At 46.3% G+C, this 16,808-nt stretch overlaps 1 protein-coding gene across 1 annotated transcript in view; it reads right to left on the bottom strand.

Moving 5' to 3' along the window:
- LOC126237337 (D-beta-hydroxybutyrate dehydrogenase, mitochondrial-like) overlaps positions 1-16,002 on the bottom strand; it is a 93,374-nt gene extending 77,372 nt beyond the window's left edge. The window contains exon 1 of the mRNA XM_049947355.1: positions 15,628-16,002. Coding sequence (XP_049803312.1) covers positions 15,628-16,000 — 373 coding nt within the window. The 5' untranslated portion in view covers positions 16,001-16,002. The remainder of the gene's footprint in view (positions 1-15,627) is intronic.
- Between the last annotated feature and the right edge of the window lie 806 nt (positions 16,003-16,808).

Genomic DNA, 16,808 nt, shown 5'->3' with positions numbered 1-16,808 from the left:
ATTTTTTTTATCACGTGTTAGTCTTCTTTGGTACACACTTCGGCAATATTCTAGGATGGGTTCCACGGGTGTTTTGCATATGATCTTCTTTGTAGACTGATTGCATTTCCCTAGTATTCTACCAATGAACCGCAGTCTGGCGCCTCCGTAACCAACGACTGAGACTATGTGATCATTCCATTTCATATCACTCCACATTTCCACCCACGTATTTGTATCAGATGATTGATCACAACTGTGAAGCACTAGTACTGTAAGCATACTATATCATGTTTCTTTTCGTTTTGCAAAGCGCACAGTTTTACACGTCTAAGATTTTAAGTAAGTTTCCAGTCTTTGCAACACCGTTGCGTGGCTTTCGGAATGCAGTTACAGATTTCGATGACTCGTTTGCAGCTCTAGTTCCTAGCTCCATGGTCTATTTGAATTACATGCCGTAAGTATGCGGAACGAGCTAGTTTTAGGACTAATAAAGTAATTCACTTTTAGACATGAACGCATGTTGTCCACGTACAAATATGGAAACATAATAGTGACAAAATTCTTACATTCAGCAACATTAAATACACTTGTGATCAAAAGTATCCGGACATCTAGTTGAAAATGACTTACAAGTTCGTGGCGTCCTTCATCGGTAATGCTGGAATTCAATAAGGTATAGGCCCACCCTTAACCTTGATGACAGCTTCCACTCTCGCAGGTATACGTTCAATCAGGTGCTGGAAGATTTCTTGGGGAATGGCAGCTCGTTCTTCACCGAGTGCTGCACTGAGGAGAGGTATCGATGTCGGTCGGTGAGGCCTGGCACGAAGTCGGCGTTCCAAATGATCCCAAAGGTGTTCTATAGGATTCAGGTCAAGACTCTGTGCATGCCAGTCCATTACAAGGATATTTTTGTCGTGTAACCACAGGCCGTGCATTATGAACAGGTGCTCGATCGTGTTGGAAGTTGCAATCGCCATCCCCGAATTGCTCTTCAATAGTGGGAAGCAAGAAGGTGCTTAATACATCAATTTAGGACTGTGCAGTGATAGTTCCACGCAAAACAACGAGGGATGCAAGATCCATCCATGAAAAACACGAGCACACCATAACACCACCGTCTTCGAATTTTACTGTTGCCAATACACATGCTGGCAGATGACGCTCACCGGGCATTCGCCATACCCACACCCTGCCATCGGATCGCCGCATTGTGTACCGTGATTCGTCACTCCACACAACGTTTTTCCACTGTTCAATCGTCCAATGTTTACGCTTCTTACACCAAGCGAGGCGTCGTTTGACATTTACCAGCGTGATGCGTGGCTTATGAGCAGCCGCTCGACCATGAAATCCAAGTTTTGTCACGTCCCACCTATCTTGCAGTGCATCCAAATGCAGTTGGGAATAGTCTGGATAGATGTCTGCCTATTACAAATTACGACCCTCTTCAACTGTCCGCGGTCTCTGTCAGTCAACAGACGAGGTCGGCTTGTACTCTTGTTCTGTACGTGCCGCTTAACGTTTCCACTTCACTATCACATCGGCAACAGTGGACCTAGGGATGTTTAGGAGTGTGGAAATCTCGCGTACAGACGTATGACACAAGTCCCACCCAATCACCTGTCCTCGTTCGAAGTCCGCACAGTTCCGCAGAGCGGCCCATTCTGCTCTCTCACGATGTCTGCTGACTACTGAGGTCGCTGATATGGAGTACCTGGCAGTAGGTGGCAGCACAATGCACCTAATATGAAAAACGTATGTTTTAGGGGCTGTCGGGATAGTTTTGATCACATAGTGTAAGTGTGCTATTGTTCTGTATTACTATATTACGCATGTGACCAAATACGCGCGCACACACACACACACACACACACACACACACACACACACACACACAGAGAGAGAGAGAGAGAGAGAGAGAGAGAGAGAGAGAGAGAGAGAGAGAGGTGGGGGGGGGGGGGTACATATTAACTTGGAGAAAGCCTGGTGCTACATCACTGTCGTGCGGGTAACACCTCTCGACTAATTTTGCACACAGCACATACGAATCTACGATGAAAATGTTTTACTTCAAAACTTACTACACGTGAGCAATTAAAATTTAAAAGTCCCTCAGATCAAGCGCTTATGAAACGCTTAAGTGAAACATCACGCTTGTTAGTTTCTGGGAGTTGGGGGGTGAGCTACCGAATTAATGAAGCGTGTTTCGAAATCATATGAAAGTAAGATCTATACAGCTGCTTTAAAATTTATGTTCCCAGCGAGCTAAACTAGGTCAAGAGCGTTACCGAAAGAGCATAAATGTGATGAAGCAGTACACTGCGGTGACAAAACTCATGAGACAGCAATACGCACATACACAGATGGCGGTGGTATCGCATACGCAGGGTATGAAAGGACAGTGCAATGGCGCACCTGCCATTTGCATTTAGGTGATTCATGTGACGCGGTTTGCGACTTTATTATGGCCGCAGAACGAGAATTAACAGAATTTTCAACGCGAAAATTAGAGCTAGACGCATGGGACATTCCATTTCGGAAATCGTTACGGAATGCAGTATTCCGATATCCACAGTGTCAAGAGTGTGCCGAGAATACCAAATTTCAGGCATCACCTCTCACCATAGACAACGCAAGGGCCGGCGGACTTCACTTAACGATCGAGTGCAACGGTGTTTGTATAGAGTTGTTAGTGCTAACAGACAAGCAACACTGTGTGAAATAAACGCAGAAATCAATGTGGGACGTACGACGAACGTACCGTTAGGACAGTGCGGCGAAATTCGACGTTAATGGGCCATGGTGCCAGACGACCGACGCGAGTGGCTTTGCTAAGAGTACGACATCGTCTGCAGCGCCACTCCTGGACACGTGACCACATCGCTTGGACGCTAGATGACTGGAAAACCGCAGGCTGGTCAGATGACTCCTGATTGCAGTTGGTAAGATCCGATGGAAAGGGTTGAACGTGGCGCAGGCCCCACGAAGTCATGGACTCAAGTTGTCATCAAGGCACAGTGTATGCTGGTGGTGGCTCCATAATGGTGTGGGCTGTTTTTACACGGAATGGACAGGGCGCTATGGTCCTGATTTAGGTTTTCCGTGATTTCCCTAAATCGCTCCAGGTAAACGCCGGGATGGTTCCTCTGAAAGGGCACGGCCGACTTCCTTTCCCGTCCTTCCCTAATCCGATGAGACCGATCACCTCGCTGTTTGGTCTCCTCCCCCAAAACAACCCAACCCCCCTATGGTCCAATTGAACTGATCATTGACTAGAAATGGTTGTGTGCGGTTAATTTGAGACAATTTGCAGTCATTCATTGACTTCATGTTGTCATGACAATGCGACTGGTTTGAAGTACATTCTGGACAAGCCGAGCGAATGCTTTGGCTGCGAAGGTATCAGCAAGATTTTCGCAGTTATGACGGCTATAGAGGCAGCGTTGCGATGTTAACCTACTTGTTAAGTCCATGTCAGTTCGAGTTGCTGCACCACATCGGGCAGAAGGAGATGCGACACGATATTAAGAGGTATCCCATGACTTGTCATCTCAGTGTAAGACAGTTAAAGATGTGTCTGCGTCTGTATCTATTTTCGTTTCCCTTAGCATATAAAACAGTCAAGGACAGGGAGAAATAAGCCTAGGACACAGAAAGCTGCGAAAGGGGGCGTGATCGGCATCCGTGGTGCCTTAAATGTTTAGCTGTCAAATGGTTTAAATGGCTCTGAGCACTATGGGACTTAACATCTGACGTCATCAGTCCCCTACACTTAGAACTACTTAACCTAACTAACCTAAAGACATCACACACATCCATGCCTGAGGCAGGATTCAAACCTGCGACCGTAGCAGCAGCGCAGTTCCGGACTGAGGCTCTAGAACCGCTCGGCCACAGTGGCCGGCTTCTATCCATCAGTTCTAGATACATTCATCATGAGATACACTCCTGGAAATGGAAAAAAGAACACATTGACACCGGTGTGTCAGACCCATCATACTTGCTCCGGACACTGCGAGAGGGCTGTACAAGCAATGATCACACGCACGGCACAGCGGACACACCAGGAACCGCGGTGTTGGCCGTCGAATGGCGCTAGCTGCGCAGCATTTGTGCACCGCCGCCGTCAGTGTCAGCCAGTTTGCCGTGGCATACGGAGCTCCATCGCAGTCTTTAACACTGGTAGCATGCCGCGACAGCGTGGACGTGAACCGTATGTGCAGTTGACGGACTTTGAGCGAGGGCGTATAGTGGGCATGCGGGAGGCCGGGTGGACGTACCGCCGAATTGCTCAACACGTGGGGCGTGAGGTCTCCACAGTACATCGATGTTGTCGCCAGTGGTCGGCGGAAGGTGCACGTGCCCGTCGACCTGGGACCGGACCGCAGCGACGCACGGATGCACGCCAAGACCGTAGGATCCTACGCAGTGCCGTAGGGGACCGCACCGCCACTTCCCAGCAAATTAGGGACACTGTTGCTCCTGGGGTATCGGCGAGGACCATTCGCAACCGTCTCCATGAAGCTGGGCTACGGTCCCGCACACCGTTAGGCCGTCTTCCGCTCACGCCCCAACATCGTGCAGCCCGCCTCCAGTGGTGTCGCGACAGGCGTGAATGGAGGGACGAATGGAGGCGTGTCGTCTTCAGCGATGAGAGTCGCTTCTGCCTTGGTGCCAATGATGGTCGTATGCGTGTTTGGCGCCGTGCAGGTGAGCGCCACAATCAGGACTGCATACGACCGAGGCACACAGGGCCAACACCCGGCATCATGGTGTGGGGAGCGATCTCCTACACTGGCCGTACACCACTGGTGATCGTCGAGGGGACACTGAATAGTGCACGGTACATCCAAACCGTCATCGAACCCATCGTTCTACCATTCCTAGACCGGCAAGGGAACTTGCTGTTCCAACACGACAATGCACGTCCGCATGTATCCCGTGCCACCCAACGTGCTCTAGAAGGTGTAAGTCAACTACCCTGGCCAGCAAGATCTCCGGATCTGTCCCCCATTGAGCATGTTTGGGACTGGATGAAGCGTCGTCTCACGCGGTCTGCACGTCCAGCACGAACGCTGGTCCAACTGAGGCGCCAGGTGGAAATGGCATGGCAAGCCGTTCCACAGGACTACATCCAGCATCTCTACGATCGTCTCCATGGGAGAATAGCAGCCTGCATTGCTGCGAAAGGTGGATATACACTGTACTAGTGCCGACATTGTGCATGCTCTGTTGCCTGTGTCTATGTGCCTGTGGTTCTGTCAGTGTGATCATGTGATGTATCTGACCCCAGGAATGTGTCAATAAAGTTTCCCCTTCCTGGGACAATGAATTCACGGTGTTCTTATTTCAATTTCCAGGAGTGTATTTCGGCTGAAAAATCTCGCTTCTACAGCAGTCCCACCAGATAAAATTACGTAGACACCACAACGTGAAATTTTTTCCAGAAATATATTTCAATAGCGGGAACGAATGAACATGAAGAACGTGTCTTACGAAAGAGGTTTAATTAGCAGAACAGACTGTTGCAGCCTGTAACCATCGAATTCAATAGTGCGGAAATCCTATTTTGAGATGCAGAAATTTCAGTGGCGTAGCTTTGACTCTAAGCACTATGGGACTTAACTTCTGAGGTCATCAGTCCCCTAGAACTTAGAACTACTTAAACCTAACTAACCTAAGGACATCACACACATCCACACCTGAGGCAGGATTCGAACCTGCGACCGCAGCGGTCGCGGTTCCAGACTGTAGCGCCTAGAACCGCTCGGCCACTCCGGCCCGGCGGCGTAGCTTTCCGGGAATCTATGCTAACGAGCTAAAATCCAAGACTGTCACTGAAGATCAAGCTTAGGTCTGAAATGTCTTGCGATCAATAAACATGAAGCAACAAAATATTTTCTGTTGCTTCTGCTCCACGGCTTTGTTGTCAAATGAAAACTTGATGAATGGAAGTAAACTTTTTAGTATTTCAAAATCAAATTTGTTGCATTGTGAGATAAGATGGTCGATGACTTCACGGAAAAATGTTTGCCGCTGCCTACAGAACTATAACTCTACTCAGACGACCACCTTTTGTCCGAAGCAAACAGAAGGCCACGAATGTCTTTCTTCAGGTCTCCAAAAATAAGGAAATCGGTTGGGGACAGCTCAGGACTTTGTGGAGAATGTGTAAGGGCTTCCCAGCGAAACTCCTACATAGGTGTAGTGCCAGAACTGCGTGAGGAAAGTGCAGCTTCTAGAATGAATTTTCACCGTTTAACGAAGTGTGTGTCGATTTGAAATTTCGTGGCAGATTAAAGCTGCGCGCTGGACCGGTACTCAGACGTGGGACCTTTGTCTTTGACGAGAAAGTGCTGAGGTATTCAAGCATGACTCACAGCTTTACTTTCGCCAGTACCCCTCTCGAGTCGGAAGAGCATTTGCCCGCGAAATGCACAGGCTCGGACTCGAGTCCCGGTCGGACACTGTTTTAATCTGGAAGTTTCAGAGCGCGGCTAGTTCACTTCGCATTTCGACTCCCTCCTCACCATCTGTGTGCTGGGCTTCAGATGGCAGAGCTTAGTTCCCCCGCACCCTGTTGAGAGCGCGGTCAGGACATTATGGGAAGCATTTTGCAACTGAGCAGTTTCGCAGTATGTGCACAGGCGGTAGTCCGTCTACCATGCGTCTTCTGAGCTACACCGAGAGGGACCTGGACCTCAGTAAGCGGCTACTGCAACCACGCCCGTGACCTCCCGTGTGAAAGAGGTCTTCGCCAATCTCTTGCGACACTCTACAGTATGATTTAAATCAGTTGCCATGTGATCGATAACTGTGGCGTTGTCGCGACGTGTGTTGTACAGGCAGCCGAAACAGTGACTCACTCTCTGCGCCGAAGGAAAATTGCTTTCAAGTCTATCTACTACGAAAATCACGTAAAAAATCTGAAATCCACATACAGTGTAGATCTCTACAGTGTCACAAACCATATCAAAAAAATCCTTTCTTAATCCGAATTAGAGCCAGAGCTATGTTTTATAAAACTGGTGAAATTTTCCCGTCCAGGGAATATAAGGAGCGACGAAAATGTTACTGTTCTGACCCGTACAATCGAGAATCGTTATATGAATCAGGCAAAATCTCCGTGAGCAATCAGGCATTCGTCCCACAAAAGCAGCAGGATGAAGGTACTCTTTTAGGAAAACACCGTGTCCTGCTGCATGAAGAAGTCCGTAACTGCCGACTGCACACCTCGTCCGACAGGAATCGTCGACACTTAAATACCTTTTTTAAGGGTCCGAAGCCGGTCGGAGTGGCCGAGCGGTTCTAGGCGCTACAGTCTGGAGCCGCGCGACCGCTACGGTCCTGCCTCGGGCATGGATGTTTGTGATGTCCTTAGGTTAGTTAGGTTTAAGTAGTTCTAAGTTCTAGGGGACTGATGACCTCAGAAGTTAAGTCCCATAGTGCTCAGAGCCATGTTAAGGGTCCGAAGGCGTGACAATCTCACGGGGAGAGATCAGAGTATAAAATGACTTAATATTATGAATATTTATATATATGTTTGGAGAGAGAGAGAGAGAGAGAGAGATTGATTTTGATTGAGACTTTAAGTCGTAACTGGTACCTGAATTTTGGTGCTGCCTTTGTAAATGATCAGCTTCTGCACCAGTTGGTGACGTATTATAATTTGGAGGAAGTTATTCTTCTTTAAGGTATAAAGTAAGACTCTGTTGGTTATTTGGCCGTATTGCAGATAGCTTTGAGCCCAAGTTTTCGTAGCTTGTCATACCTAAGGGACCACTGTTGTAAGTGTATAAGATCAAACGGCAACCTGCTTTTCGTGAGAAAAGGAGAGTGCTTGGCACACAAACTTCCTTCAAACTAAACGTCCAGCCACATCAAAATTGGTCAGTGGAGTTCAGTACCATACTATTGTACAAGAACATAATCCAATTACCGTAATTAAGAAATTATGAGAGGTTGTTACGTATTGAATGAAAACTAAAAAAATGGTTAAAATGGCTCTGAGCACTATGGGACTTAACATCTGAGGTCATCAGTCCCCTAGAACTTAGAACTACTTAAACCTAACTAACCTAAGGACATTACACACATCCATGCCCGAGGCAGGATTCGAACCTGCGACCGTAGCGGTCGCGCGGTTCCAGACTGAAGCGCCTAGAACCGCTCGGCCACACCGGCCGGCTGAATGAAAACTATAGAGAATGCATTTCTTTTCCTGTATTTTATTGAACTTTGTACACTTACAATTCTGTCGATTGATAGACGGCGGCCGACCGCGGTGGTCTCGCGGTTCGAGGCGCGCAGTCAGGAACCGTGCGACTGCTACGGTCGCAGGTTCGAATCCTGCCTCGGGCATGGATGTGTGTGATGTCCTTAGGTTAGTTAGGTTTAAGTAGTTCTAAGTTCTAGGGGACTTATGACCACAGCAGTTGAGTCCCATAGTGCTCAGAACCATTTGAACCATTTTTTTGATAGACGGCGACGACAATAAAGTTCACCTCCGTTTCCAAAAACTAGATATTTCTATTCTTCACTTCCAGAAAATTTGTATACATAAATGTTTGGCAACTCTTACACATACTTTACTCGGTTTTATCACTAAAATATCAATATTCATTAAATGCAACAATACGTTCTGAGCGACGGCCTAGCAACACGTCCTATTCCCACAAGATACAGATTGTCCTCTTTTTTTTTTAATAAATCAATTTTTTTGAGTCCATACTCAAAGATTCACAACTACTATTGTTGCGGGGATTGCGCGCTAAAGAGTTTCTTGCTGTCCAGCTGCGGTTCGCTTCACTTCAATTACTTTTTGAATCACATTTACATTTACGGTATTTACATACATTACTGAGCTTCTCAAAATAAAATCAGGCAAAAATTAGTTAAAAAAAAGGGGGGGCAGTGAGGCTCACATTACATTACAAGGGCTATAGCACGACTGCTCGAGTGTATCCCACTTCACTTTGCGAAATGGGGACGTGCGTTATCACGGAGCAGCTGCACCCCTCGGTACAGCATTCCACAACGGTGGTTTTGGACAGACATGCTGCCCCATACACATTCTTCATTTTCCGATGGATATCTACTGGTGTTTGTCCTTCAATAACCAACAAAAGAGTAACAGCAGCTTAGTCCTATTTGAACGCGTTTGGTAATAACGTCGCCGAAGTTCACGGTTCCGCTTTCACCGCACGCTCCTCGGAAACACAAGAACGTCATACTAATCCTTTCCCTACTAGCCAGTGCTTACATTCCCGCATCGGAGTCACGCTACGTTGCGTATAAGCTACAGCAACGTCCTCAAATGGAAACATTTTGACTGCCTCTTACTGTTTTGTACACGTAATATCATATCCCGAAAACTGTGAAACACACAGAAATGCGTTTGCGCACTGCTTTCTATAGCGGAAGCGCAACACCGTGCGAGCCGACAGTGCCAGGCTCCCACTGGCGCGCGGTCCAAACCTCTATCCGTCAAACGCCAACTACTTTAAATCGAACTATAATAATGGCACCTCGTACTGCAGTCTACAAGAGATCACGTTACTAATGGACTCACTTCGCGAGCGTCACTGAGAGAGCGAGGGAAGAGTTGTCGTTTATAAAATTTCGGTCAAGCCGATATCAGACATTGTTTCACGACCCGACTTCATTACTTTTCATGGTGGAGTTGCTTTTGTCATCTTCACTACGAGGGATAACTGCAGTAACGTTAAGTATTCGATACTTTTTGTAGAACTTTCAATTTTTCAAAATGGTTCGAATGGCTCTAAGCTCTATGGGACTTAACATCTAAAGTCATCAGTCCCCTAGACTTAGAACTACTTAAACCTAACTAACCTAAGGACATCAAACACAGCCATGCCCGAGGCAGGATTCGAACCTGCGACCGTAGCAGCAGCGCGGTTCCAGACTGAAGCGCCTAGAACCGCTCGGCCTTTAATTTGTCCATCACATGTTTTTGTCAACTGTTGATGTGTGCTCGTCAATTTAACAAATAATTAGTCTCTTGGCCCGTTACTCCTTTAAATTGTGTACTTCTCTCAACTGATACTGATAGTTTGGTTTACGGAAGCAGGGACAGTGTTATTTGTGATCGGAAGCTGTCCAATTTCCAGGAAAGTAAGTTTGTCGGAGCGATATGGAACATAAAAAACTGACAAGACTATTTTGCGTCGAAATTGTTATTCTGCTGCTACATATATCCTATTGTAGAAGGCTGTAGTCAGAACCTTTGCAGGGTTTTAGTAAATGAGGGTTCGTTCGGCACTTTTCTTATTAAGCTAAATTTTAGGCAGTGAAAGTTCTCTCTGCTGTACAGAGTGTAAATGATGAACCAGTGAAATCTGGCGTTGTTTGTCTAGTGTGAGATAAAATTTAAGAGTGCTAAGGTCTGCCCTCTTACGCTTACGCAACTTATGCCTCACTTCTTGCACTGCCAACAAATGTCACATAACCAAGCTCTAGTACTAAGTTCCCTAGATTAACGTACGAGACTTCAGTCGTGCATTGTCCTTGACTAGTAACCTTCTGAATACGGACATGGCGAAATAATAGCCCACCATTACAAAAACAAAATGAATAGCGAAGTGGTATTCGTCGTGACGATTAATATGGGGCAGTTTACGTTCTGTTTACAGGCGGTATTTGGCCGTAATCGAGTTCAGCAAGTCAGTATTTAATTCACAAAGGGGTTTTCACACTTCGTGTCTTCTCTGTGTTGTTTTTGTTGCTGTGCTCCGTTTTCCATGTTTCTTTATTATTGACCTTGGGGATTTTCTTCCCCTGGAATTTTTATCTTGTGCTTCGAATGACTAATGGATGGTTTCCCTGTGCTCTGTGTGTTTATGAAACAAGGGACCGATGACCTCTGCAGTTTGGTCCCTTTAATCCTCAAACCAACCAACCAATCACACTTCGTGTTTTCCGTGACTGTCCTTAACAGCAGCTGTATGATGGTAGCGTGTGTAACACGTGGTTCAAATGGCTCTGAGCACTATGGGACTTAACATCTGTGGTTATCAGTCCCCTAGAACTTAGAACTACTTAAACCTAACTAACCTAAGGACATCACATACATCCATGCCCGAGGCAGGATTCGAACCTGCGACCGTAGCAGTCGCGCGGTTCCGGACTGAGCGCCTAGAACCGCTAGACCACCGCGGCCGGCTGTAACACGTGCCTTGTATAATATTAATCTTATTATTTTTATGCTTGTATTCTTTCGAATGTAATAATCACAAGTCAAAATAAATTGTCATGTCTGTATTTACATATCGTACGTTTCATCAATTTCATTAAATGAAATATACTTTTTATGGCGGTGGCAGTAGTAACAGCGAGGTCTAGCACTAACGTTGCACAGGAACGATAAGACAAAAGATCTTGCGCCTTCACCTCAATCACTAGTTCGATGATAAGCACTTCGAAAGATTTCTATTACTTTAGCGACCTATTTTCACATTGTAGAAGATAAGTCTCCCTCGATAATTCGAGAGCAACGGTGTTTCGCTGTATTTATACAATATTTAGTGTGATCGATATATTACTACATACAAATAGCCAAGTGTCATAAGCCATAACTGAATTTACGATTATGCTATACGTCTTTCCTACTAGATGTTATCTAGGTGCTGTGTATGTGATCCAACGTTAGATTCAGTGACCGGAAATTTATTCAGTTAACTGTATTAAACTATTTCCGATGTCAAACAATATCCTTTGTGCTAAGCCTGCGTGTCTGTGCCTAATCATATTGGAAGGGCAGTCATATCCCGTAATAATGTTACCTATCTGGAGTTTATTCACTTAGTGAAGTGGGCATCTTTAATCACGGCAATTTTATGTGGAGCTCATTGACCACTACACAAAGATAAACATTTTACAGAGATCATACAGTTGTTAGAGTAACTACTGAGGAAGTACTGAAACGAACTGGGCGGGGGGTGGGGGGGTGGAAATGTACACGACTCGACTATAAGAAAAGAGTATTCGGTACGACACCCGCAGAAGCACGAATGAATGGTCAGTTTAGGTAATGGAGGGAGATGTGCCGGGGGGAGGGGGGGTCGGAGTAAGGGCGGTGGTGTGACGGGATTGTGGGGTGAGGGGAGGGGATGCAAAAATTGTAAAGGCTTATCAAGAAATGAATGAAATAAGCAGGTTCAAATGGATGCAAGTGTAAACGTAAATGTGTGACTAGGGCCTCCCGTCGGGAAGACCGTTCGCCGGGTGCAGGTCTTTCGACTTGACGCCACTTCGGCGACTTGCGCGTCGATGAGGATGAAATGATGATGATGATGATTAAGACAACGCAACACCCAGTCCCTGAGCGGAGAAAATTTCCACCGGGAATCGAACCCGGGCCCTTAGGATTGACAGTTTGTCGCGCTGAGCACTCAGCTACCGGGGACGGACGGATGCAGCTTGTAGTGGTTATTTGGCGATGAAGAGGCTAGCAAAGGATAGAGTTGGCGTAAAAAGCCCCAAGAACCCAACCTTGGGACTGAAGATCACGACAACCGCTGAAGATTTCAAACAAATCCTTAGATTTCTCTGTCTGCGAACGAGAATTGAGGTCGGGAGGAAATCCACAACAAGCACACGCAGTATGGGTTGAAATGCATCGCAAAGTATCTTCCCAATACCGGCACAGGCAAGTCAGAGACAATGGTGGTCCCTCTATACCAGTTGTTTCAAACATGGGGTAATTACGCCCTGAACGGTAAAATGTAATTTTCTGACGAGCAAAAAGAAGAGGGTTCAATTTTGTTTCGGTCACGAAAGAACATTATTTATGAAAGATCGTTTCTAATATTACAATTTCCAAATAGTGTAGCACTGATTACATAAGTTACTAATAATTACATTTGTTTTAAGCACTAGCATTAACACGTGACAATACGATGGAGGCTGCAACTTTTGAAACGAAAGTACGAACATCATCTTCCTCACATAGTCCACCCATTACATACATACTTTGTACTTCGTACCATGCAACTATGACATTAAAATTGAGAACTGGGGCCCATGTATCACATATGCTTAAATATATCATGAAAACGCTTTCTCAGAGCTATAGGCAGTTCCCGCAATTGACCAGAAATTGCTTAATTATTCACTGCACAAAAATGTGAGGTCATCCACACGAATTCCGAAAAGAATGTGTTAAATTTCGGTTACAGGCTAACTCACAGATATGTAAAGGCTGTAATACAAGTAAATACTTAGCGATTGCAATTACGAATAACTTAAGTTGTAAGGATTACGTAGATAATGCTGCGGGGTACAGACTGCCCACGCTGTGCTTGTCCGTGTTCTTCTGGAGTTCTGCTGCGCGGTATGGGATCAGTATCAGACAGGATTGACGGAGGACGTCAAAAAGTTCAAAGAAGGGCGGCTCGTTTGGTACTATCGCGAAAGAGGGGACAGAATGCCACGGGTATGATACGTGATTTGGGATGGCAATTATTAAAACAAAGGCGTTTTTCGCTGCGGCTAGATATTCTCGTGATATTTCAATTACCAGCTTTCTCCTCCGAATGCGAAAATGTTGGTGCTGATCTATATAGGGAGAAAAAAAAATCATTATGAAATAAGAGAAATCAGAGCTCAAACGGAAAGGTTTAAGTGTTGGTTTTCCCGCACGCTTTTCGAGAGAGGAACGGTAAAGAAATATCTTGAAGGTAGTTCGATAGCCCTCTGCCAGGCACTTAATTGTGAACTGCAACGACAGTCATGTAGTATATGTCGATAAACGAACTGACCGCACGAAAGACAGTAACTATATAATGGCTACTACTTTTCTGTAGGACCTACACACTATCATTAATATTAATTTTATTAGTGGCAGTGCTCATACACAAAGCATGGGCAGCCTGAAGTCTTCCTGTTTCTGCCAGTTCAGAAGTAAGAGTCCAGCAATCAAGGGACTTACAAACAATAGGCTTAAGTATATTGCACACATTTTAATTTGGTTGATTTTGCATTGGGGTGCAGAGTGTGTGTGAAGCAAGTGTCGCTAGGGAGAGGAATGGGGCGGAGGAAGTATGTTTAAAGCGTCTACGCTTAATGGGAATAGCCTTCTTTTCTGAGTAGGACTTTTAGAAAGCACTAGCTATGCACTGAGAACTGGTTCATCATTCTCTAAATAAGGTTGCTAGAAATAAACAGTAATAATTATCTTACTGACTGATCAGTTCGTTCTTTAGTAAAACACCTACAAAAACTGAATATGATTTATCTTTCGCCATTTTGAAAATGAGAGTTTTCAAAGAACATTCTTTTCATTCTAAAATGTAGATACATGCTAATGTGTGTTCTGCACTCACAAGAGGATGGCCTCAGAGTTGGGCAACCTATTTGGCCCATATTTGACAGGTCGCTTGTGCAGAACCTAAGATGACGGGCTATAAGAGAATTTAGCTCAACACCGCACCGTTCTGAGAAAACCACCCTTATAGTTCATGACGTGCAATCGACTTAGAATTGAAGGATCGGTAAATAACAGAAAACTGAGTATTTCCCATAATTACATATAAGGGATCCGTAAGCGCATATTTTGCGATAAACCAGGGAAAAAAACCGGTGGGACTTCAGCTTACCTATGCATAAGGTAAACGCTGTTCAACGAAAGCGCTGCTGGGGTAGTGAACAGGGCAGAGAACCTGTGATCGATTCTCAAACGCATACTGCAGTTTTTTGATCTGCTTTTTTTCCGTTTCGTAATTTTAACAATAGGACGGTTAATCAGGCAAGGACATAAATAAGGAAGAAAACAAAGTAAGCAAATTTCTCGGACAGCCGGTAGACGAATGAAAAAAACAAAAGAACTGCAGAATGCATTTGGGAACCGAACACATGTTCTGTGTTCTCCAACGAGATCCTTTGGTCGCTACGCCAGCGGCGCTTTCAATAAATGACTTATCTTTTGGGTATGGTTCAAATGGCTATGGGACTGAACTTCTGAGGTCATCAGTCTCCTAAAACTTAGAACAACTTAAACGGATGGTTACTTAAATGGAACCGCGCGACCGCTACGGCCGCAGGTTCGAATCCTGTCTCGGGCATGGATGTGTGTATTGTCCTTAGGTTAGTTACCTTTAAGTAGTTCTAAGTTTTAGGGGACTGATGACCTCAGAAGTTCAGTCCCATAATGCTCAGAGACATGTTTTGACATCATACACATCCATGCCCGAGGCAGGATTCGAACCTGCGACCGTAGCGGTCGCGCGGTTCCAGACTGTAGTGCCTAGAACCGCTCGGCCACCAGAGCCGGCTATCTTTTAGGTATGTAGGTGGCAATAGAGTTTCTAGCTTCGATTTCTAGGAAACGACGCGTTTGTGGACCGCATATTTGACGAAAAATGGTAAATTTTCAATTATCTATCGATCCCGTCAATTCTGAGTCGACTGAGCGTCATGAATTTTAGGGCTGGTTTTATAAAAGAAGAAAAGAAAAGGAGGTGGTGATGAGCCAAACTTAGTCTTTCGTTTTAGTTTACGCACAAACGACCTGCCAAATATTAACCGAATCGGTTGACTGTGTCTGAGGGGTAAGGGTCTCAGGAAGGTTGGTAACCACTGCTCTATACACACAGTGTCGCATCGTGCTCGGGCGGGGGTACTCACAGAGGCCGGGTTCTTCAGACAGGGCGCGCTCGGCGGCGGCGACGGCCGCTCGCACGCTGTCCCGGTCGGTGACGTCCAGAGGCAGCAGGCGCACCGGCGGGCCGTCGCGCTGCTCGGCCAGGCGCCTGGCGCCGGCCCCCTGCGGCTGCAGCACGCCCGCGAACACCGTGAAGCCCTGCCGCTGGGCGTGCAGCGCCAGCGAGAAGCCCAGGCCCGAGTCGCAGCCCGTGATGACCACGACGCCGCCCGCGGGCCGCACCCGCGCCCGTAACAGGTGGCGGTACGCCGCCACCGCCACCACCGCCGCCGCCGAGCACGCGGCCAGCGCCAGCTGGCTGCAGTCCGCCGTCCACGTCTTCCACTGGGCCAACATCGCCGGAGGCTGTCTTGTCTGCTACTGAAGCGCTAGGCACGCCGCGCGCGCTGCCGCCCCGCCCTCGCCTCGCCGTCGGGTTCCGGGCCGGGCACAGCCGAACAATTCCGAGCACGTCCGCGCAAGCGCATTGACTCGCACCCACCACCTCCGGCTGTGGCCTTGACCATGAGGGGGAGGGCGAATACAATGCTGAGGAATGTGAGTCGCTATGCTAGATAACAAACTGTATACTCTGCGCTTAATAAATTATTCATCTCTGGTGATCTCTTTCTCTCTCTTTCTTTCTCTCTTCCCCTATTTAAATACGAATTCATCTTTCCACATTCACTGGCGGTGTACCGCGGAATCTATTAACTATGCGCCGTTCCCAAGCATCACGATACTAGACCTACATGTACTCTTACATATTGCTTTAAAGTGCACAATAGAGAGCATGTGCCGTACATTAAAGTTTTTCCATGTATCATTCACTGAAGAAGCTTCATAATATTATTTTAAATTAAAGCGAACTGTAAAAATCGCAGTGTTATTAATATTGCCGTTCTACATGTAACTTATGTCTGTGCTACTCAAGCCATCTTAACCAATCTTTCTAATTTTATCTTTCCAGTCTTTTCGTGAGATATACATATGAGGGAGCAATCTAACGGTTGACGGTTCTAGCAACGTACGCTGGCGAAATTTTATAAGTAAACCACACAGTGAGGGAAAAAGTCTCTCTTGCAGCGTCTGCCAGAGAGTGCTGAGCATTTCCGTAACGCTTTCATGCTTACTATATCAACATGTAACGAAACGAGTTGCTCTT

This window comes from Schistocerca nitens, chromosome 1 (genome assembly GCF_023898315.1).
Source record: "Schistocerca nitens isolate TAMUIC-IGC-003100 chromosome 1, iqSchNite1.1, whole genome shotgun sequence".
Taxonomy (NCBI): Eukaryota; Metazoa; Arthropoda; class Insecta; order Orthoptera; family Acrididae; genus Schistocerca; species Schistocerca nitens.
Note: the sequence above shows the minus strand (reverse complement) of the source record. Positions and strands in the feature narration are given on the sequence as shown.